This window comes from Triturus cristatus, chromosome 8, assembly GCF_964204655.1.
Source record: "Triturus cristatus chromosome 8, aTriCri1.1, whole genome shotgun sequence".
Lineage (NCBI taxonomy): Eukaryota > Metazoa > Chordata > Amphibia > Caudata > Salamandridae > Triturus > Triturus cristatus.
Window position 1 is genome coordinate 772573344 of NC_140591.1, and position 23587 is coordinate 772596930.

A 23587-nucleotide genomic window follows, 5' to 3' on the forward strand; every position below is an offset into this window, starting at 1 on the left:
TATTCTGACCCCATTTGTTAAGTGCTTTCATTTCTTCCGGGTCTACACTAGGCCTATCTCTGTTTCTTATCAGGCAGTTTATGAAGAAGCGTAACAACAGTTTTTGCGTGTCCACTTTCTGGTATGCCATGGCCTCGCCAATACTTTCAGGACCTTGCCCTGTTTGGACAAAGTGATATATTTTGTCTAGATAATCAACCATTCCTGGTAGTATCATTAAATAGTTCGCAACTCGTCGTAGACGTACTGATGATAGCATCATTCTGTCGTCTTTACCGGGTACTGGATCATATCTACAGTCTGTAAGAGGCTCTTTAAGTATGTCGTAATTCGCTGTTTGGGGTGTACGTTGGTGTGCTAAATCCCTATAAGTCAATCGATGTGCTGGTGGTGGCGTCTGAAAACCTCCTGTCGCACCTCCTGAGGTGCCAGGTCCAAAAGGATTTGTTGGGTGTAAGGTAGGGAGAATAGGTGCAGGAAGAAGTGGAGGAACAGGCGGAAGGTTTGGAACGGACGGAGGAGTAGTATGTTGCTGCAGAAGTGGGGGCAGATTATCTCGGGGTCGAGCGCCGTTAGCAGGTGGTGTGCGTGGCGGCGGAACATTAACATATTCGGGAGCTACATCGTCTAAATAGGAAGAAAGGAAAATGTCCTTTGCGGTCTTGTGGTGCAATTTGGTCGGAAGCAATGGAGATGGCAGATCTTCTGGTACTTCCAGGGTGGCCTTAGGTAAACCCTCGGCCAGAAGAGGATACATACCATTCATAAGAGTGTTTTGTTGTCTGTCTATTTGTTCTGCTTTTACTCGGATACCTTCCTCAACTAATACGTTTTCTCGGGCTTTGTCTGAATCCTCCCTACTTTTCTCTTCTTTTCTGAGCGCTTTCTCTTTGCGTCTATGCGATTCTTTACGCCATAATTCAATGGCATCTTTCTGTGACTGTCTAGCTTTCTTTTTCCATAATGCTTCTTCTACTCTCATGATGCAATCTGCATCCCATGTCCCAACAGCGGGCCATCTCTGATTCTCTGCTAAATCCTTGGTGTAGTCCACCCATAAAGTGAGATATAATACGGCATCTAGGCCATGTTTATGGTACATAAAGTACCCTGGAGTGTCCCTAGGTGGAATGGGAACGGCTTCCTCGAGTATCCCTTTTCTAGTTTTTATCTGTCTTAATTTTGAGAATAACGGCATCTTAAACCTTGCTACTTGATTCTTACTCGGACTTGAACACAATTAATACAATAAACACAGTAATGAAGATCGAACAATCACTCATACCACGACATTTAAAACATATTAAAACATTTTAAAACGAACAATGATAATTAGAATAAAACTAGCTAACTGCATAATACTGGATATACTGCTAAACAGTACAGATACACTGCTAAAACAGTGCAGACCGGATCTGTGTACCCAAACCCGTCTTGACCGGCACAAACTAATGCGCACGTCTAGATGCGTCCCCAGCAACGGTACTCACCGGGAAGCACGGAACGCCTCGGAAACTCTGAACTGGACTGGACCGGACTGGACTCGACTCGACTCGTGACGTAGGTACTTCGGAACTTCGGAACCTGGTGGGCCTCTGTATACCTCGGATCTTGCTCTCTCAGCTAGGCTCTGGTCGGGATCCTCCGCACTCCTCACCGCCTCGTCTGGGTGTTGATCGCAGCCTCAGTCACCTCCGTTGGCCTGAGGGAGGTACAGGAAATCCTGCGGGTACGCGTAGTTGTCCGTCCGGCTGTGGCAGGAGACCGGGCCTGCAATGCACCTCCGGCGCGTGGGGTGGGGGAGGAGTCCCTGTTTGGGCGCCAATTATGTGGTAAATTTTAAATTACCTGTACTTAATTTATGCGGTAAAATTCAATAAGGATAACTCAGAATAAATAAGAGGCAGAATCCGTGATATTTGAGGTTTTAAAAGGGGGTTTATTCCTTACAAAGGAATTGGTTCGAACCAGGCAATCGGATTCCGTCACCACGAAGGTTCGGGAAGGGATTGAGCATATTTTATTGACAGGTTATCATATAAATAGTCAATGCATTACAGTAAAGGCAGATGCAGGAGGCGTAACAGCTGAGAAGAGAGATAAGAATACACATACGTAATGAAAAAGGCGTTACAATAGGCGTGCATAAGGGCGTGTACTAGAAACGTCATTCTGAGGATGACACAGGTGGGTGGATCCATAAGAGAATCCTGCAAGGTCAGCAGAAATACATGGCAGAGATGCGCGTGCAGCAGCATGACGTGTGAATGACGTATAACTGGAGGGTGAAGGGGACTTGACATTTAGCTCTACATGAGGAGACAGAAGTCTGGGATGTCAGAACAACCTAATCCCAAGTCGTATCTAATATCTTGTGTTTAAGGAACTGTATTATCTGGAAGGAAAGGTCTCTCAGGCAGAGGCTATCCTATACTGACTGCTAGTGCGTGTATAAGCGTCTACGTGTCTACATGAGATGCGAGGGGGCATGGGCCTACCATGGTAACAGGAGCTATGAATTACTTGCACGGAGACAGTAAGGCCGGGCCCTTTGCTCTGCAGCTGGAAGGGTGTTTACCTAAACTACTAGACAGGAATGCATTTCTCGAGGAGCGGAGCAGATAACTTGAAGGCTGAATACAGTCTTGGCAGGCAACAGGCCGAGCCAGGCACCGTTAGCCGCGCAGGGAGTAAGACAAAGGTCATGGATACAGATGCAGGTCCAGGCTGGAGCAGTCAGAGGCAGAAGGCAGGAAAAGGCTCGATGGCAGAATTCAGGGCCTAACTTGCCAGAGCTGAAAAACGTGAAAGGTACACCATATAAAGGCGGTGGCAAGGCATACTTAGGAACGGAATATTCGACCCATTCATGGTGGATCTAAAAGAGGTCATGTTAACGTTGGACACAATTGTATTTGCGTCTTCATAGCTGGAAGTGGAGGGAACATACATGTACTTGTAGCACGTACATGGAGCCGTTGGGGTCTAAGATAGGGGACACAATTGATCATAAAAATTCATATTTCCTCACACGTATGCAGTGAATATATCGATTCGTAACCAGTCTATGCCACTTGGGGAGTAGATCTCCACTGGGATAGCGTTGAGGATACTGTATTTATAATTTGTTAGTGAAAGGAATCAAGCCACGTTTATATTTGGAAATTATGACCTAATTTTGGGGTCATTTGAATTTTTAACAGACTAAACGACTCTTGTGGTACTAAATGTGGGTTGCTTTATGCATTTTTAGTTGAACTTGTGTCCTGATGACTGTGCCTCCTGCAGTGCTATACGCAAAGTCTCTACCTTGAAGTCAGGTGAGCCATCATGTGGGCCATTAACCTTTAATGGTACCTAATGTTTGTCATACGAATATCATTCTGATTATCCCTATCTGGGTTTATATCTGTAGCAATCCACAACAGGTCCCGTTAATCAGAGCGTAAAGAGACGAGAAAAGACTTACTAATTAGACCAAGACGAATCAAGATCTTCTACGATTCTGGTAATTAATTTTCTATGGTCTCAATGCCGTAAATTAATTTTTTGCATCTAATATATGCGTACTAATGTGCACACATGTCACCAGGTAGTCTCTTCCGATTGAAATTGAGTGGCAACTGCGGCATATTGGTGGACATCTGTCCTATCACTTACAATTTAGGTGAGTTGATGGGGAAACTCTTGTTCTCCTTGTCTTAAAACCTTTAACACAGCTTAGATACTGATCTATATATATTTATCTTGTGTAGGCTGTTATACACCTCCTGTGTCCTGAAGAAGACCCGATATGACTATGTACAACGACTGGTTGATATAGGGTCGAAACGTTGACGGTTCTACAGTCCCTTACCAATTGGAATTCCTTGTATATACCATAAAAAGTTAGGACATGTGCCTTACAAGGTCTATTCTTTATCCATAATTAAGCTGAGGACTTTTTTGCAAATTTCTGCAAAAACTTTTGTGTATTTTATTGATAATCACGTGCATATATTGTAAATATTTACACTTTCACTATTACACTTAGTCACCTTATTCACTTTGTCACTGCGTCGTTTCTCTATAAATATTATTGTATATACAGCCTTTTTCATTTTTGTCCATATTCAAATGAGTTGATAAATGAGTTGATATCCAAATGAAAATCTAAAAAATAAATTATTGTTTTTTCGAATTGTAATTCATTGTGTAATATTGATTATTTGGTTGATCTACTAATGCTGTGTTTTGTGAAGTTTGATTTATTTCAGCAGAGAGGATTACACATCAGAACTACACATAATTTCTTATGCATTCCTTGGTTTGTAGCCACAAACAAATGCAAGCTGCTGTAGGAAGATACCCTTTATGTGTTCTTCCATTTCAGATTCCCAAAGACAGTTTGGCAATCTGGCAGATCTCCATATGCTCTATGATACTTACAACCAATAGTATTATCATCTGGGGGTGATACATTTTTCTTCATGTTCAACTTCCAATATTTTGTCAGTGATCTCAAAATTCCATACTACCTCTGTTGGGAAACTCTTATCCTGTGAATAGGATTACTTTCCTCACTTAGGCACTAATTCCAAATTATTTTGAATATCGATGTAATACATTTGCTCTCCTAATTGATGATACTGTGTCAATGAGCATCAGTAAATTTGAAGATGCAGAATTACGTTGTAATTATGAGTTGTTTTCTTGTGCAGAGGAATTACTATGGGAAATCACCATTTCTTCCCAAATGTCCACAGGTAAATTCTCAAATTTGGGGTTTGTTTTCTGGAGACAAATTGCATCGAATTTGACTTGGCGCACCCGAAAACCCACACTCATATTTAAAGCACCTAACCATTTGTTTACAAATGTACGTTTTTGGTCTGGAATGGTGATAAACATTCAGGGTGCAAAATTACAGCACTTGTTTACGCATGCTTTCCTCAATTACCATACCATTTACCAAGCACAAATGTCACCTGTGCTTGACATCTGGAGCTGTGCCTTGGTTTTACCACATCTCGAAATCCTGGGTACAGTAAAACCTTACCACCTGTAAACTTGTTTCCGACAAACATGTTAATTTTTAGCTCGAAGTATTACCCTTCAACATCAAAAATGACCTCAAAGAAGCAAATTAATGTGCTCACTAATATTTAGACCAAGGATCTACAACACATAGCTTGAGAGCTACCAGTAGGACTTGAGCTGCTAGTAAATAGCTCCCAAACATGGAGCCCAGCCCACTACATCACAGGGTTTGGAACTAAGCAGTGCTCACCTCAAGGCACAACATGGACGCTAACTTGCTCTTCCACACCAATAGCAGGCCCAAAGCTCACACAGTCTGACCAGCAGCACCCTCTTCACCATTGGTTAAATCCTCCAAATGATTACTCATGTCCCTGGAGCCCTTGCTCTGAACCAGACTATTGCCGTTATTACCAGTTGGCTGGAACAGTTTCTCCTTGGGGAAATACTGCTCCGTACAACTACAAGTTTTCTGATGTCTCCGGGCCCTCAATCATCAGGTACTCAAATACTGGACCTGATCATTTTAGAACTGGAGACAACAGACCTGTGGTCTAATGCAAAGCTGTGGGTTCCTGCACCCATCCCCGGTCCGCCTCTATATCAGCTGGTAAGAACAGAAAAAGCTCCAAACAGCTGATATTAAAGGCCCTCTACCCCTACCACACCCCGACATCGACCTCCACTCTAGGGCTAAGGAAAAAATGCCTCTGCAACATTCATCACTTTCTCCAAGCAGGTGATAAACATATCTACATTTAACTCAGTATTTCCCATGGAAAGGGGAAAACATGAAGAATTAACCGAGTAATTTCAGGGCTGCCTGTCTTCCTCATTTTGAGAAAAATAATTTGTAATCCCCATTAATTAACTTATAGAACCCAGGAAATGCCTGTCGTGCTTATTTCCCCCATTAACATGATGTATAATAAACTCTTCTCCAAGAGCAACTCCCTGGTATCACCATTAGCGCCCTCAGTTAAAATTGTTGGTGCTAGCTTTTTAACTAGTTCCTTTTTACCCTATTGTTTCCATGTCCCCGGTGGCATTGGGTTATGACCTTACTGGCACACTGTGTTGAGTGCTAGTTTGCAAAGGGATAGAATTCATAAGAAGGGTTATATTATAGGAGTGGATAGGAAAGGCAGGCTAATCAAAGCAGGAAGGGTAAACAAGCATTTGCAATGCAATAGATCATTTGCGAGAGTTTGAGCTATTGGTGTTGTAATTGATAATGTCTATCACGTATGTGTTTTTGTTTGGAGTGGTGTGGATGTATGTGGTGTGTAGTGGAATTATGTGGGTTGGATTGTTAGTTGTGGAACTGTGTGGGGTGGTATTGTGTAGTGTTGTGCATTTGTGTAGTGGAATTATGTGGCATGGCGAATAGATGGAAAGGAAGATAGAGCGCGATAGGTAGTTTTTGGATGAAGTGGTGAATGAATTCCAGACAGAGGAGCAGAAATAGTGTGTGAGAAAGAGAAAAAGAAGGCCAAAGCATGCCATACACATATAAAGAGGGAGCGTCTGTATGCAGAAGACAACCGTAGAAGAGGAGGAGAGCATGGGTTTGAGGGACGGAAACCTTGAAAAGGCACAGGAAAGATTATTGTGCTAGAAGACCTGAATTGAATCAGATGAGAAAGGTAGGATTAGTGTGTGAATGAGTGAGAGAGAGGGGTGAGAGATGGTACAAGAGAGAGTGAAAAAGAGAAAGGGAGAGAGACGAGTGGGAATGGCACAGGGGGGTGGGGAGGAGAGAGGTGGAGCAGTGCACAGTGCGAGGATGTACAGAAAGGGTGCATGTGTGAGCAGGTATTATAGACATAAGATAGTTAGTGTGAGGTAGGGATGATGGGGCAGTAGTGAATTGAGGGGGGGTAGTTGGAGTGTGAGGGAGAAGGGATAATAGGAACGTTGGGGAAAGACGATAGTGTTGGCAGAGGTGTGAGGGAGATATGTTTTGGATTGGAATTGTTTGTTGCAGAATTGTGTGGTGTGGTGGGGGGTTGTGTAGTGAAAATATATGGCATGGTTTGTTCTAGAATTATGTGGATAGTAATTAAATGGTATTAAGTGTATTGGAATTATATAGAGTGAGATTGTGTGTTATGAGGTGAATTATGTGGAATGGTATTGTGTGTTGTGTATTGGCATGTTGTGGAGTTGAATTATGTGGTGTGATGTTGAATTTTGTGACATGATGTAAAAATGTGTATTGTGGATTGGAGGTATGTGCTGTGTTGTGGAATTGTACTGTCTAGTCGATGTATTTGGTTTAATGTGGAATTATGTGGGGCGTATTGTGTGGAGTTGAATTATGTGGCATGGAACTGTGTGGTGTTGTGGGAAATTATGATTTTTAGAATTATGTGTTATTGTGTGGAGTGCATTTATGTGCGTTGCTGGTATATGGCAAAGGGTGAATTTATGTGGGGAGTATTTATGTTGTATTGAGTAGAGCTTATTTATGTGTTTTGTAATTATGTTGTGCTGCGTGGTATTATGTAAAGTGTATTTATTTTGTGTGGTGTAGAATTGTGTGGCTTTCAATTGCATGGTGTTGTGTGAAACCAATAGATCTCGTCTCTGTGACAGCAATTCTTTAGTTTACTTTAGCTGTGTTGTACAGCACTGTGATAGTACAGTATGTTTAAAGTTCAATTCTAAATTGCTATGAGACAGACATTATTCTTTTGTTATTTATTAATGCATGAGGAATGGTATGAGCTTTGAATTAAAATGTGAAGTGGAAGTGAAGTAGTAAAACAAACAACAGCTGTCTTAAAAAAGTATTATGATATACTGAACACTGCACTTTTTTTATGGGAGAGTTGGCAGTGCTTAATGTAGAGAATGGTATGGGTAGTGCTAGGTAATAAGTAAAGTGTATAATGAGCAGTGTGAAAGTAAATATCCATTGTGCTTAGTGGAAAGGACAGTTTCATTTTAATTTATGAAATCATTTAATTTAAAGTGATGGAGATGGTGTAAATTAATTAACAAACACATGTAAAAAAGATTAATTACATTTCCACTGTAACACTGCAATTGAAGAGAGGTGGGAAGCACCTTTTCTTGTCTCAAAGGAAATGGAATGCGACAGAGTCTGTGTATAACAGGCAAGCAGTTACCCAAATGTGATCATGTGTGTCTGAGCTAAGAATTAATACAATTTGTATTTAAAAGTACAGAAAAAGTGTCCCTGATGCTCGTTTTTTGACACAGTACAGTTTATAATAAAACAGATTGTGGATGAGGTACAGTCGCAAATATTATCTAAAGCTGTTTTACTTAACAAATGAAAGTCAGTCTTGTTCAAGGTGGAATAAAAGTAAATTTAAAGCTAAATGTAAATATTTCTCTCCTGGTCGCTTTTTGGACACCTATAAGCTAAAATAAGTGAAGGGTAACATTTTCTAGTGTACCTTGCACACATCCTGTGTTTTGCAGTCACAACTATTGTTAATAGCTGTTTAGCAAAATAATTGAAAGGCAGCATTGTTCAAGGGGAATAAAACTTGTGTTGTGGTTGAGATGCATTCACAAATATTTCCTAAAGTTGTCTAACTTGAAAAAATGAAAGGCAGCATTGTCCGAGGTGGAATAAAGGTGAATAAATAAGCCCTCACTTGCAAGGTCCCTTTTGTTTGAAATAAGAAAATATGCTTTCCATATTGCTTTCACTTGCAATGTTATGGGGGGATGGTCGACTGTGTTATTCTGTTTCTTACATTTTCACATTAGGTTTTTTGCAACTCAATCGCAAGAAGTTGTGGTACTGCTGGGACTTGAACGGGGTTCCCCAATTTCAAAGGCCACAGCTCTGCACGTACCAAAACACAAAGCAATGCAGGGTCTCGTTATCTGCAGATCAGTGGCCTTTGGAGCTGTGAAGACTGCATTAGTCCTGTAAAAAAGATGAATGAGAAATTTCCCCGTAACATTGCAAGTGAAGAAAGTATTAGAAGCACATTTTCTTATTTCAAAGGAAATGGAATGCGACAGAGTGTGAGTATAACAGGCAAGCAGTCCCCTTAATGAGATAACACATGTGCTTGAGCTAATAATTAAACAAACACTTATGTGTGAGGTCCCCTCACAGTCACGCCTTAAACACAAACTCAGGCAAATTATAATTTGTTTAAAAAAAAACATAGTAAGGATGTGGCCGAAATGAATTTGGAAACAGTGGTGAAAGCTATATAAACAAGGGTGGGAGCACAGCAATTAGATGGGGGAGGAGGAACAAGCAAACATAGACAGAACGCGATGGAGCAGACAGAGCCAGCTAGGAAACCTGCAGTCTGTACAGTTGCTCAACAAAAAGAAAAAAATATAGATCCAAAAAATACGAGCAGTGTAAGGACACAAGTACTTGAGCCACGCTCTAGGGGAGGGTCACATGCTAATAAGGGAAGTGCCGACCACAGAGCTGACCAGCAGGAAGCAAGCAATTGAGAGTATCTTTCAAGCCCACCTATGGTAAGTAATGGGAGTGCTCCAAGCCCGTTAACAGTAAACAAAATGCCTCGAAGAGACAGTGGATGTGCTATCTACGCTAGACCTAACAATGGACTCAATGAAAACCCCTGAAAGGTATCGAAGCCCTGAGAGTCGTGATCTGCCAGATGAATGATCTATTGAAGCACATAGGCTATTATTTCTTTAAATCCCTGTGTAATGGCAAACATGAGCAAAACGACCGGACAATCAAACATAAAACACCTGAAACTGTAAGGAATCGAGTTAAAAACACTTAGGAAAAGGGCAAACTACATTGGTCTGGCAGTCCATCTGTTAACTTCTGTATAACAAATGAATCCCTCACTCCTGCATGCTATGAGAGAGTTGTGTTTTTCCTCTTGTGAAAATAAGGCTCCAGAATATAGACGGTGAAGCGCTCAGGCTGGAGATACTTAGGCTCCATCTAACAGTGTTTCACTCTAAAGAAATCATATTTGAGTTGGAGAAAGTATTGTGATGTCAATACCCACCCAATATGTGTCCTCTTTTCGGACAGATCCTCTCTGCTAGGTATTGGAACACTTTAGTCTGAAATTCAATATTTATGTATTGTATAGTTTGTTTAAAGCTTTAACAGAAAAACTGTTTAAAAAAACAAATATTAACTGTATTACATTATGAAAAAAAGTTCCAAATTCACCAAAAAAATCCCAAAACACTTTGAAAAAATTGAAATTCTTAAAGCAACCTCGAGGGAATAAGGAATGCATGAATAATCAAAAGCATGTAATAGTCCTAATAATGTTTTTTTTTCAAAAAGGTAAATATTTTCTTCATTTTACAGACTAGAATGACAGTTCAACATTAAATTAGAGATTTTAGATACATATCTAACAAAAAAGATTTTGATGAATATCATAAGAATTCAGTGTCAGACCACATCCCATTACGTCAAATGGCATAAGTCAAGATTGGTTTTGATAGCTAAGTGCCTTTCTTTTCCAAACGTGCTCTTACGCGTATAGAGAAAGTTTAAGGATTTTTTTTCTGTTAAAATACTGTAGATTTCCATTAAAAGAAGTTCCTTTAGCACTATTTTTTTTGTCAAATTTTTTTTTTTGTCAAAGATTTAGCACTATTTTTAAATGGTTCTTTAACAGCCATTGAATATACATTATCCCTAACAATGTTCATATCTAGACTACAATTCTATTTTCGAAGTAAATTGAACCTCGACTACGAAGTGATATAAAAATGTAATCCAGGTATCTAGCAGCTAGAGATTGCACTTTATTTCTTAGGTACATAATCAAAAACATAATTCTCAATACTGTAACTTTAACCTGCAAGGAATAAAGACCATATTTCAAGCACAACTGGAATAATTTGCCCATTGCAACTTCACTACCTGTTCGCTTCCAACCCTTTCTCTCCAGAAAATGGTCACCTACAGGTAATAGTGAACTCTCCATGCTCATTCTATCCTTGGCCTCTGATTACACCATACCCCAAGTGAACATGGCATCCAGGCCTTCTTTGCTCCCAAGATCATGCTTCTCTCTGGAATGGGTAATTTGTGTTGCCAGATCGCTCCTACTGCACCCATCTGTATGCAGTCATGGCTTACTTTTGATTAAACACTTTTCATCAACTGGGTCAAAAGAATCCACCAGACCACAAATCTGAGAAGGAACTAAATCATTTAATGAAAGTATAAGATTGGAAACACTGTTTAGGGTATGGGTAAATCAAAGAATTCCTTCTGTGCACTTCAATTTACATGCATCAACTTAGCCACATTTTTTTATGTGGAAAATTTGAACTAATTACTTGTTTTGGTTCCCTAAATGAGTGTACTTATTTTAACACCCTGCAGTAAAGTACAAGGAATCTTTATATTATCCCATACTTCTTGGCTAGCAAACGTTCTCCTCAGTATGCATTTGTTTATGTTAATAGCCGTTAATGGGCGCAGGCAACAGATCTTTGAACGCGGAAACCATGGGTGACAGAGTTCTGAACTGCATGTCTTGTTTACATGAAGAGGCAGATACACTATTTTGGTGCCAGAACCGCACTTGGGTCCTGCGAGCAGCAGATTAATATAGGGAAAACCACACAAAGGATATGGTGAACACTCTCTCTTAACCAATTGTGAAGCCAGAAACTGCACATTGCCTACAACAAGCTTTGCCACCTCTTAAGTGTCTGGGCATACCCGTCTCAATCAGGCAAGGTGATGGATGGAATGCTTGAATTACTTCCTGTGCCACTGGAACCTAGCTACACCTGACCGAAGAGCCCCAATCAGTTGGAAACAGTTGGGGTGGGGTTAGGGAGCCCAGAGTGCCATGCCTGTAGTACAAGAAGATCTGCATTCCTTGCGCCCAACAATAAAAGAGATTCTTGTTTAAACCATCTTTTACACTCCACTCATGCACTCCTAATGCAAACACTCACCCAAGTGCTGCAAAACGCTAGAAAATAACTACTTTCAGATAAGTAAAATGAGAAACAATAGAAAGTGCCAAACCAGGTGGGTTCCACAGTGCATGTTTTACAATAAAAGAGGCGCTTCCATGCCCCAATACCACACCATGATGCCACGAGCCTGCACCTCACACAATATCCATCAGTGTGACCACAGGACTCATATGAAACGACCCCAACAGACTCCCCTCCAAGATGCGCACTTACAACACGCTTATAGACTGCAATGAGCATTCACCAGTTCCTTTTATGGACTTCACAAAGCTAATTTTCCCTCCGTGCCTGACTATAGTCAATCATGCCTCAACCATCAGGCCTGCACACGAATGGTCGCCGTCTGTCCAATAAGCACCAGATTCACTCTATGCATGGAGAACACCGTACGCACCTCACCTCCAGCAACTATGCCGCGACACAGAACAATTCCTGTTGCACTTATTTACCACCAAGATAAGATCTGCCCTTTTATGTAAACAAATTAATCCACCCTGCCTCAGGCAAACAGCTATAACGTTCTCCTCTAGCCACGATAAATAAAGATTTGCTTCCGATTTACACAGGCGATGTCTGGAGGGACAAACTATTTGAAAGCAGATCTAGTCAGCCAAGCTGCAATATTATCCACCTATGCACTGAATCACAATGGCACAACACACTCTGTCATCAGGAGCAGCTCACGGGCTCGAGTTAGGCTTGGGCTGCCCACCGGGCAGGCCACAGGCCCTGGGATGTTCGCTTGGGCATTTGCCATTAATAGCATGTGAGCTGCTCTGTCTGCACCACGCCCACACCGAGCTCTGTCAAGCACAGTCTGCCCCCTGCGCCAGCTAACAATGAGCTCAAGGCAGCATAGTCTTTCTGACAATACCTGCGCTTCTGCCGTTCCATCTGCTTAAAGGGACTGCAAGGAAGGGTGGTGCATGCGCACTTCACAAAATGTGTTCCCTTGCTAGAACGTATGTCTCTCAATACGAGTCCAAAATTTGAGAAAGAGCTGGGGCTCCTGTGTGCAGGATGAATATGCTCTGACAGGGAATAAACAATAACGGGTAAGGAAACACCTGGGCAGAGTGAATAGCAACATATGCGGGCATAACAATTTCAATTCAACTAAAACATTAACAATGAGTCTGGAAATGTATAATCAAAATAAATATTTATTTGATAAAGTTTTATATAAAGAGAGAATATTAGAATATTTGTGTACGTAATTATAGTCAATCAAGTTGATCTATTCATATTTTATATATATATATTTCACTTTTATAAAAAACAAGATTTCAGTCATTCAGTGTCGTGCTAGCCAAGTTAATAGTACATGATACTACTATACTAAGGTCCTAAGGACCTGGTTATTTTCAACAGATAATTAAGTAATAACATCTGTGATCACAATATAACAGTGTGATGACAAATAGACACGGTATACGGGAACTGGCGGAATGTTGTTGTGCTACGCGCGTTTCGGCATTGACTTCATCAGGGTTCCGTCTCAAAAGTCACTGAATGAAACACATAATCACAATATTGAATATTGAAATTGGATGCCCGCTATTTACTCTAGTTAAGCAAAAAACCCAAGAAAAATGGTATATCACAAGAGTGTCTTAAAAGAGACGCAGTGTTTCGCTGTTAACGCTTAAAACATTATATTTATAGTCCCTAAACCAAAAAGTGTGTCAGTTACACATGCAACAAGTGTGAATTTTCTCCAAAAAGGAAAAAGGTTGCGATCTTGTGCCCAACATACAGAATAGAGTTGTTAAAAATGTATTAGTTTTGATATACCAGAGAGTCCCTCTCATTTTAAAAGTTTGGACATGCATGGACAAGATTCACTAAGAGTCTAAGTCATCTTACAAACTTGTGTAATTATGGTCTAGATGATGGCTGAAGGATTCCTACTGACAAAAAAGAAGAGGTCACAGTATGCCATTTGAACCGTGTAAAGTGGCTAAGATTTACAGAAAACTCTTGTCCTAAAAACGAGAGATATGAAAAACATGAGAAGAAAATGTAAGAAGGTAATCATCATTTTGCCGAATTAAGAAACTGGAGACCGCACATATGTCCATGAGTCTTAAAGTTACCTGTGATAGAGGAAATAGCCTAGTACTTTTCCAGTAAATCCTGATCTTTTATCGGCAAACGGAGGAAGGTGTTGACTTATATATTTCGTAACGGAATAGCTAAAAGAAATACGATGTTCTATATAAGTACAGGGAGCCTCCGATGTTACGATTGAATGCACTTTTAGTGCACCTGATCAGGATTTACTGGAAAAGTACTAGGTCTGTGTTAGGAAAATTCACACTCGCACCATGAAACCACCCGCTGTCATTACCTGTTGCCCTCGCCCCTTTTCATGCGCAGCCAATAATAGACAAAGGAAAAGTAAAGGATTGGTTAATGAAAACAAACTGCTCTTGGCGCTGGAGCAAATGAAAACAGCAGCGATCCTGATGAGGGCTCGTTACCAAGGAAAAATAAATATCTAAAATGGTAATAAAATGAGTTATAGTAGAGGGATGTTATACTTGGCCACTGCTCTCGGGGAGGAGTAAGCACAAAAGCGACATGACAAATGCATGCCATAGCCAAATGTGGAGAAAGAATAGCAGAGCGACAATGCAGCCAGCAAATGGGAAGCCTGTAGGGGGGCTGGAGCTCACAAAGTAGATACCGCATGTCTCTTCAAGACAGCGCAAGCGTTGTCCAGCCGATATCTAAAAAGGGGAACGGAAGAGGGTTAGTTTGGGGCTATATAATAGCAGTATGGCAGGGAAGCCATGTGTGGAGTTTGGGTCGCCCTTGGCAGTACTTCTACAGGGGATTTACTGTTCTTTCGATGGTAACTGAATGGTAACTGATTGTGGAATCAAGACATCTTTCAATAGTGGATTCAAGGTTCTTTTCTTCACGACATATGGCATTTCTCTTGCATCCTTCACACTATGTATTTGTGTGTAATATATGTAGAGATACACATACACTCTCACTGTGTGTGTGTGTATTATTTATATAGATACACACACATACACACACACATTTAGCATATTAGAAACAATCTTTGTGCACGTATGAGAGCAGTCGTCAGTGTACTCACTTGACTGAACTACAATATCGAAAATAGAGACTATTTATTACAAAAGTAATTGTTGTTTGTGCGTAAAGATGACCATGTTGTATGATCCTTACATACACTTGGAACCCTCTAGAAGGAACATAACCATACAATGAACTTCTTTGAAATACCTCTTATTTTAATAATTCTCTATTACTGAAACATGTTTCAAACATCTGTTTTAAGAAGCTGTGTACATTAGCGTCATGATAATCAGAGCCAGTGGATTCAAGCAATTATGTGGCTGTGGAGTCTTCTGTGTGATTGTGCATTCACCTCAAATAGCTAAGAAAAACGTGTCACTCCAAATGCATTACCCTCGCAGACATTTAGCAAAGTTTAACAGGTCACGTTTTAATTGCTGATTACTGTATCAAAGTGTTAAACTGGAACTATTGAGGTAAAACTGTTGCCCAAACAGTAGCCATGTCCCCATTTAAACAAGGCTGGGCTGAAACGAAAATCACCCCTGGGAGAAAATTTCAAACCAGCCTCACACTGCAAGAAGCCATGAATAGATTGGGGGCCATGGTGGCAGAGTTGGGCGTTGTCAGTCAATGTTCTGTAAGCAGCCTCCTTGCCTGCAGCCTATAGTGAAATCTAGAGTAGTACAATTGCCAGTCAGCCCCTTCACTTGCTGCACTTTCATCTGCAGCATGAAATAAACCCTCACATATCTAACTATGATATTTAAAACATGGTGGGAATATTGATTCCTTATTTTGTCATGAAAATTACTTCTTTCACAAAGGTAATGCATTTGTGCTCCTGAGCTACCAGGCAAGCCAGATTATTATTTGTTGAAAAATAAAAATTTTAATGGGATCTCATGAATGTGTTTTTGTCTCGCTTAAGAAACCTTTCATTTTGCATAGCTTTTAGGTTAGTTTAAAATATATCAATGTATGTTAAAATTTAAAATTAGTTAGTTCATACTTCTGTAGATCGTGCTGCACAGTGCTGCATAATTCGTACTTCCATGATTCATATTTTGGCCCTCCACTTCCACAATTGATGACAATACACAGGAAGTGAAGAAACCAATTCCTGTAACAATTAATAAACATTTAGGCCTCTGTATGTTCATTTGTGGACAAACAATCTCAATGCAACCATTTCTTGGGTTAAAACACCAAAAGGTGTACTACTCAAAACGCCTTTTTGGTGCATGTTCAGACAATCAAAAAAGGAGCTTCAGCAGGTACTGCTTACCACTACAAGAAGGAGCACCAACAATTTTGATGCATTTTACAAATTTTCCATTTCCATATTGCTTTTTTGCAAAAAACCCTAGTCACTGCCAAAGAAACCATACATGCAGCACTGCATTATCAAATATTATTTCTACGTAAAAGAGATTAATGTGGGGCATATTTAGCTGGCATCCTACTTGCTGATTTTGAGCCCTGGTGTTCAGCTGCCTGTAGTATACAGTAACGGTGCATCACAAAATCACAGTACGTATTATCAGAACAAATGACATTGAAGCATTTGTGTGTGAAATGGTCATTTTATCAGCAAAACTGTGTTTACTGATCTTTGTGCTTGTGTTGCCCAATAGGATCCCAATAGCGGCCTCCATTTGCCAAAAGACGAGCATGGAAATGTGGACTGTATGAAGTTGGTGCAACAGCTAAAGGAATGTCCTACTCTCCAGGATCAAGCAGATATACTGTATATTTTGTGTGTCATCAAGTACGTTGACATAAATAACTTTTACACAAATTTCCCTTTGACGCTCAAAATCTGTGACTGTGATTAATATTTAGTTACTATAATAATATTGTAAAACATGATTATTCAAAGTATTATGTCTGGTTTTTAGAGATTTCTAACAATAAAATATTTAGTATCTGATGTCAGTGATGGATCTAGTTCAGAGATGCTAAGGCATTTAAAAAAAACCTCAGGTTCTCAAAATCAGGAGAGCAAAGATCATGTTGCAGGCCTATAATCAGGGCCACTAATCCATAATCTCCTGCATAATCTGCCGATTTTAGCCGAACACATTTTTCTTCCTCAAACTGATCAAATTTCATGAAAAACATGGTGATATGTGTTCCCGCGCAATGGGAGGCCCTTTACAAAAGATGACAAGTCATCTTTTAGTTGCTTATTGCTTCATTTGGTTATTGAGGTGAAATCTTTGCCTAGTCAGTGTTACCATGAGTAAAAATGACTAGTTAATGAAGTAATCCTAACACAGAATATGCTGCTTTATGCCGCATAATTTGCCCTTTCTTGTGGCGTCATTTAGGGTGAGCAGCCATCACATTGCATGCGGTACAACGTATGCGATTACAATGCTGTTGTTACAGCGACCGCGTTGTTACATCGCAGTACCATTACAACGCAAGTCGTTACAACAACTTGCCTTAGGGGGCGCTCTAAACTAAGAAATAGTAAATTATACTATTCCTAAGTCCAGGGCACCCCCTACAGCAAGTCGTTGTAACGACTTGCGTTGTAATGGTACTGCGATGTAACAACGCGGTTGTTGTAATGACCGCGCTGTAATCGCATGCGTTGTAAACGCATGTGATGTAAACGGCTATATTCGTAATTTAGTCAACCCTACCACATAATTTTGTGCTCCCCGTGTCATGTTTCCAGTGGCCTTGCCTATAATCATGATGGTACTCATCAGAAATCCATGGTTGAATCAGATAAACGTATGATCTCCTAGGTCATGACTGTTTACATTAAGTCATTAATTTCACTGTTGATCAAAATAGTCCAGCTCAATCACCAGAGTGTTCATCTGATACCTAGACACAGACTTTCTTAATGTGAGTCGGCCCAGGCTCCAGGTTCCTGTGGAGGTATGTAATAATATCTCATTACTAATAAGGTCCTCAATAATACATATCAATTTTCTGCTCATTCAAACCACCTTTCATAAAAGAAACCAATGAACTATTTAAACTATCACCATAGCTGAATCACCTTTTAGCCATGCGCCTCACACTCATTCAAGAATGTTCTCCAAGCATCTTCTGCCACCATACTGGTCTGAGCAGTTACATAGGAGTCACTTTCAACAGAGAATTCTCCTGTAAATTAAAAACATCCTCAACCAAGCTATTCCTGAGGAAAAAAGATTCAACCCAGGCAGCCTGCCAAATTACAGCCCTATTTTGAAAGAGCCATATCTAGGTAAACTTGTTGAAAATGCAGAATGCATTCAGGTATTTGATAACCTTAAGCAAATCAACCTCCTGTCCATCAGGGTTTTAGGTTTGTTCCTTCTGTCTGCTGAAAGCAATATATCAAGATTTCCAAAAACTACTGACTGAGTGGAGAGAACTTTATTAGTGTAGTGTTGTGCTTAGTGATGACATCCCTTTACTGCCCTATGATCAGCAACGTACAGACACAAATTGCTCCTTTCTGGAAAGTCTGAATTATGTATTTGTTCACTTTTCATCTTTAAGACCATGAAATGTGTTCTCTTCTTTTTTGCTGAGGCTCCCTCTATCTGTTTCTGACATCAGGGAGATTGTGTAGGATTCTGGGTCTAGTTAGGAGAAGGCCAAAATCATGGGATGGATGCATATCCTCTGTTATAGTCAAGTAGTATCACCACAGGAGTGTGAACCTTTATGGCAGATGGGCCACTGAGGCACATAGCAGGCCTTCACTTAGTTGACAGTTCTCTAATTATTTAATAATTAACTGTTTGGTATTCAGAATTCAATTTCACTGTTAATTTCATGGTTTTCTACGCTTTTAAAGCTAGTAAGATTGCTCACTTAATCGCTTAGTGCTGAAATCTGATTGTGACTTTCATATCAGGCGTTTGAAGGCCAACTCTGACTTTTATCCTTCCAATTGGCTAATAGTAACACCTGTTATTTAAGTGCTTAGAAAAGACAATCCCCTAATGCCAAACCAATTAAAAGTTATTATGCTGCAAAAGGGTTATGCTTAATAATCACCCATAAGAAATCTCTTCAATCAGCTGTCAAGGATGCAATGCAGTCTTAACAACATCCTAAACCCCTGTGGTATAGCAAGCCTAACCTACAAAATAACCTAAGCATAAGAAGAGCACCAGAGCTTTTGCAAAACCACTGTCATAAAGATCACTGAGCAATATAGCATTTTAGGGTTAAACACAAAATTTCCGCTCCAAAGATTATCAGTATTTTTTTGCAGAGTCTCTTGGCTTCTCTAACTTTCTATAGGTTGAATCATGTTGAGGTAACCACCTATATATCACATAGTATCCATGTATGGACTGTATGTGTGTATTCACCTTTTGTGATGTCTCAAGAGCAGCTATTGATGGGAATTAGACAAATTCATGGTAAGCACACTTCAAACATTGCTGCTGAAGTTACTTTTATAACAATTACCTGATCTGAAAAGTGCTCCCCAACTGCCACTGGATCAGGACTATTCTCCCAAAAAGTAAGTAAGTAAATTGTTATCTGGAGTAGTGGACAAGAATCACTTAGGACTTTCAGCACTTGAGTCATATTTTCAGATATGGGCAATATTTCTGAGATTCAGATAATCATCCTCTTGCTCTTGTGTTTATCTTTGCCTTAGACATCTCTGGCCTGTGTTGCATTATATTCTAGACATAGAGCAATGCATTGACTAAATTGTATGTCTCGTGATATTTTGACCATAAGGCATGCTGAAAATGTTAACGCACAACACACATCATACTGTGTAAAATATGCTGGAACTCTGCCAGTGAGATACTGAATAGTTTTGATTAAAAAAAAACCCATTTTGCATCAAATGTGCAAAATGTGGACTCATTGAAAGCACACATTGGCTACTCAATGTTGCTAAGTTTCCTATAAGGACCTACAAGCTGGCAATGAGGATAGAGCTGATTGTTGTTCCTCTGGAAGATCCAATAGGGATGAAGCAACTTTTGTTCTGAGTATAATTATGCCTTAACCAGAGATCGAACTTCTTTCAGGGCAGTTTAAGGGAATTGTGTGCCATGGACTGTGCTCCTTAAGGATGTGCTGGTGTGGATGCATCTGGAATCAGCCATCCATTTTAAAGCTCATTGCCCTATCGAACACACCGAGCTCTGTATCAAAAGTGGAAGCGGCGGGGGTGAGTTAAGCTTTTAAAGCACATTGCCCCAAAACGATGACTATTGTGGTGGCAAGTAGTGTTCAAGCTATAGGATATTTCTGTGCTTTGGTCTGACATTAGGGCACCAAAGTGGCACATTTATTGTAAAATTGCATGGGCTAGGTTGCCTTGAATATAAAAGTAGACAGTTTACAGATTAAGGGTGAGCACTATGTTTCACAAAAGTAACAGTTGAGAAACAATGATAGACTTGCTCCTAATTGGTTAGGAGAATGATCACTGCCTTGGAATTGCTCAATCCTAGTTATTCAGCACCACATTGTGGCAATCATTCTAGTTATGACCTGTTGGTTGTATGTGTGGTGTCAATTTTATCAACACTTGGTGGAAACGATGAGTGTGTCAGTTTAAGGGTATGTGCTGATTAGAATGTCCTCTGGTACACATGATTTTTTTTAATTGTTTTTTTTTCAATGTAAAACAGTATCTGATGTCAACTTTTTACATTAGTTTCAATGCCTTCTATATTGTCTAAAATTTCTGCATTATATATATCAAATATTGCAGCAACAAATTGTTATTAATTACATAACAAAATATGTTTTATTTATCATTTCTTGACCACAGAGGCCCTGACTGGGACACCAATCTCTCTGGGCAGTATGGAATCACAGTACACAGTCTCCTCAGTGAACTCTACAGCAAGGCCGGCCTGAACCGGGAATGGGGCCTGATCCGTTACATCTCTGGCATTTTGAAAAAAAGGGTGGAAGTACTTGCAGAGGTACATTATTTAAAACTTTGTGTAGTCCCATAAACTACTAAGTACGCGCTAGATATATGTGTAAATAAGATAGCATTTGGAAAATCTGTTTTCAAATAGATTTTTGAACATGTTATTTTATACATTTTCTTTGTAAACATCACAAGTGTTGATACAGATACATTATGAATTAAATACAGGTACAGCGTCAGTATTTCCAGGTTTTGTACTGTAAGAAATGCATTACAGTGCAGTCGACATGCAACATTTCTGCAAATAATGAAGGGTCAGACAGACCACAGAACATGAGCAATTTACTACCATCCTCCATCCACACAGTACATTTACATATGGGAGTGTTAGTCACACATTGTCTGGTGTACCATATCCATCAATCTTTTCTGCAGTGCATTGAGCTACATATGCCTCATATGGTCCCTATATGTTTCGTGGTCTGGGCTGGGGATGCATCAGCAGACTGTGATTCTCATTTGCTTCATTACAGTATACCAGGTTGTTGTGCTATTCTCTTATTGTTGGTATTGACCCCTTACCCCACCTCATCGCCACACACCACTTAGCTTAGAATATGGTCAATGCAGTGAACTTTATAACAATGACTGGTATATCCTTTACATATCCTAGGAAAGCATTTAGCAGATTGCAAGTTACCGGGATCCCTATTACTTGGATTATGTCAGTGAATATCTTGTCCCAGTAAGCCCTTACGTCTGGGCATTCCCATGCTATGTATATACAGTCTGCTTTCATATCCTTACATCTTGCACAGGTGGAATTATCGGTAAAACCAGACCTATGCAATTTAATTGGGGTGTTATAATATCTTTTCACATATTTTAAATTAATCAACCTGTGTCTATTGTGTAGTGATATATTTTAATTGATGAGTAGCCTTAAAGCCATTTTTCGTCTGTAATGTGTTGTTTTAAATCAGTTGCCCATTCCTGGGTACTTTTTTATGTTTGTAGTGGTGTTTGAGTTGTGAGTGCACATAACCAAGATAAGATGCCCTTATGGGTAGTATTTTGGATTATGGACATAAGCATGCTAAGTGAGGAAGGCTGTTTCAGTGCATTGTCAAGCGTACTTCCAAAGGCATGGCGTATCCTGTAATACATTTCTTTTTCCAAAGTTGTGACATTATCCTCGCTCTTTTAACAAGTCAAGAGTTATCTAGCTGGTGGCAATAAATATATTTCCCAATGTGTTAATTTGTAGCCTTCGCAGCTGTTCCAGAACATCTCTCTCCAGGTATACTGGTAGCCATGTACACCATTGAACTTTCATCGCTGTAGAGTATAATTTCCCCCAACTATGTGTTAGCAGCCAATGCCATGTTTGTATTGTACAGCTAATTGGGTCGACAATGTTATATTTTTGGGGAGGGGTGCTAAACAGTGTGTCACATACTGTCTGCAGCCCTGCTACATCCCTCTCCAGCCAAAAATGTGGTAAGTGAGGGAGGCCCTGCTGCCAGTAATGAGCAAACAAACTTTGTGCCACGTTATATTATAATTCCAAATCTGGGGTGCTAACCTCCTCGTTCAAATGGCAGCGAAACCTTTAACCATTTAATTTGTGGCTGTTTAGAAGCTCCTCCCATCTTGATTAACAATGGTTGCAGTGTGTGGAAGAATGTCCTGTGGAGCCGTAGGGGTTTAATTAATACCAGAAAGAGCAGTTGGTGTAGCACAACCATTTTGATTATTGCAGTCCTGCCTGCCAGCAACAGTGGGGGTAATTTAATCCACCTATCAATGTCCTCAGTGAGTTACTTTATTGTGGCGCCACAGCTGAATAGTATAGTGCACCGGCTTCTCTGTACACTCCAGGCAGAACTCCACCATGAAATGTGTTGTGGTTGCAGTAAGGGTGAACATCAATGACTTGTCCCAGTTTACCCTGAGACCATCATGTCTCCCAAATTGTACTATCTCAGTTACTACCATAGTGAGACAATGGGTCCAAGACATACAGTAGCATATTATTCACATTTGTAGACAGTATGAGTACGTCCCTAGGGAATTTTAAGCCTCTTTCTGCGTGTTATACTCTTAACATGCCTGCGAGTTGCTCCACTACTAGAGCTTAAAGCAATTAGAAAAGAGGGCACCCATGTCATGTACCCCTCCCGACTTGTATGGTTTCTGTTATTGCACCATTAACTTGGACACAGGCCACCAGATGAGTGCAGAGAAGACAGACTCATTTTAGATAAATATTTCCTACCCCACTTTTAGCCAGAACAGAGAACATGAATTCCCACTGCTCCGTCCTGTGAGTCTGATTGGGAGACTGCGCCAAAGAATGTTTGGAGACTGAGCACATTGGATCTCCCGGGTATCAAACCAGCCTGCTCCAGCAAGACTAGGTCCAACATCATTGTGCTATGCCGATCTGCCAATATTTTTGTGAATATTTTGGTTTCTGTATTTAGTAATGACAAGGGTCAATATGATAAGCACAAGTCTGCCGGCTTGCCAGGCTTTAATATTGTGACTATTAGCACTTCTCTCATTGTAGGCAGTAAGCAACCATTCTGTAACACCTCTTTAAATAATGTTATTAAATGTGGGGTCAGTTCTAGTAAAAACTCTTTCTGAAAGGTAACGTTTGATCTGTCTGTGCCCGGTACTCGG

At 40.2% G+C, this 23587-nt stretch overlaps 1 protein-coding gene across 2 annotated transcripts in view; it reads left to right on the top strand.

The window, feature by feature from the left end:
- PHKA2 (phosphorylase kinase regulatory subunit alpha 2) overlaps positions 1 to 23587 on the top strand; it is a 687190-nt gene that overhangs the window by 432625 nt on the left and 230978 nt on the right. For both annotated transcript variants that reach the window (XM_085622210.1, XM_085622209.1), the window contains exons 22-23: positions 16662 to 16795; positions 20792 to 20948. In XM_085622210.1, the coding sequence (XP_085478336.1) occupies positions 16662 to 16795; positions 20792 to 20948 (291 nt within the window). The remainder of the gene's footprint in view (positions 1 to 16661; positions 16796 to 20791; positions 20949 to 23587) is intronic.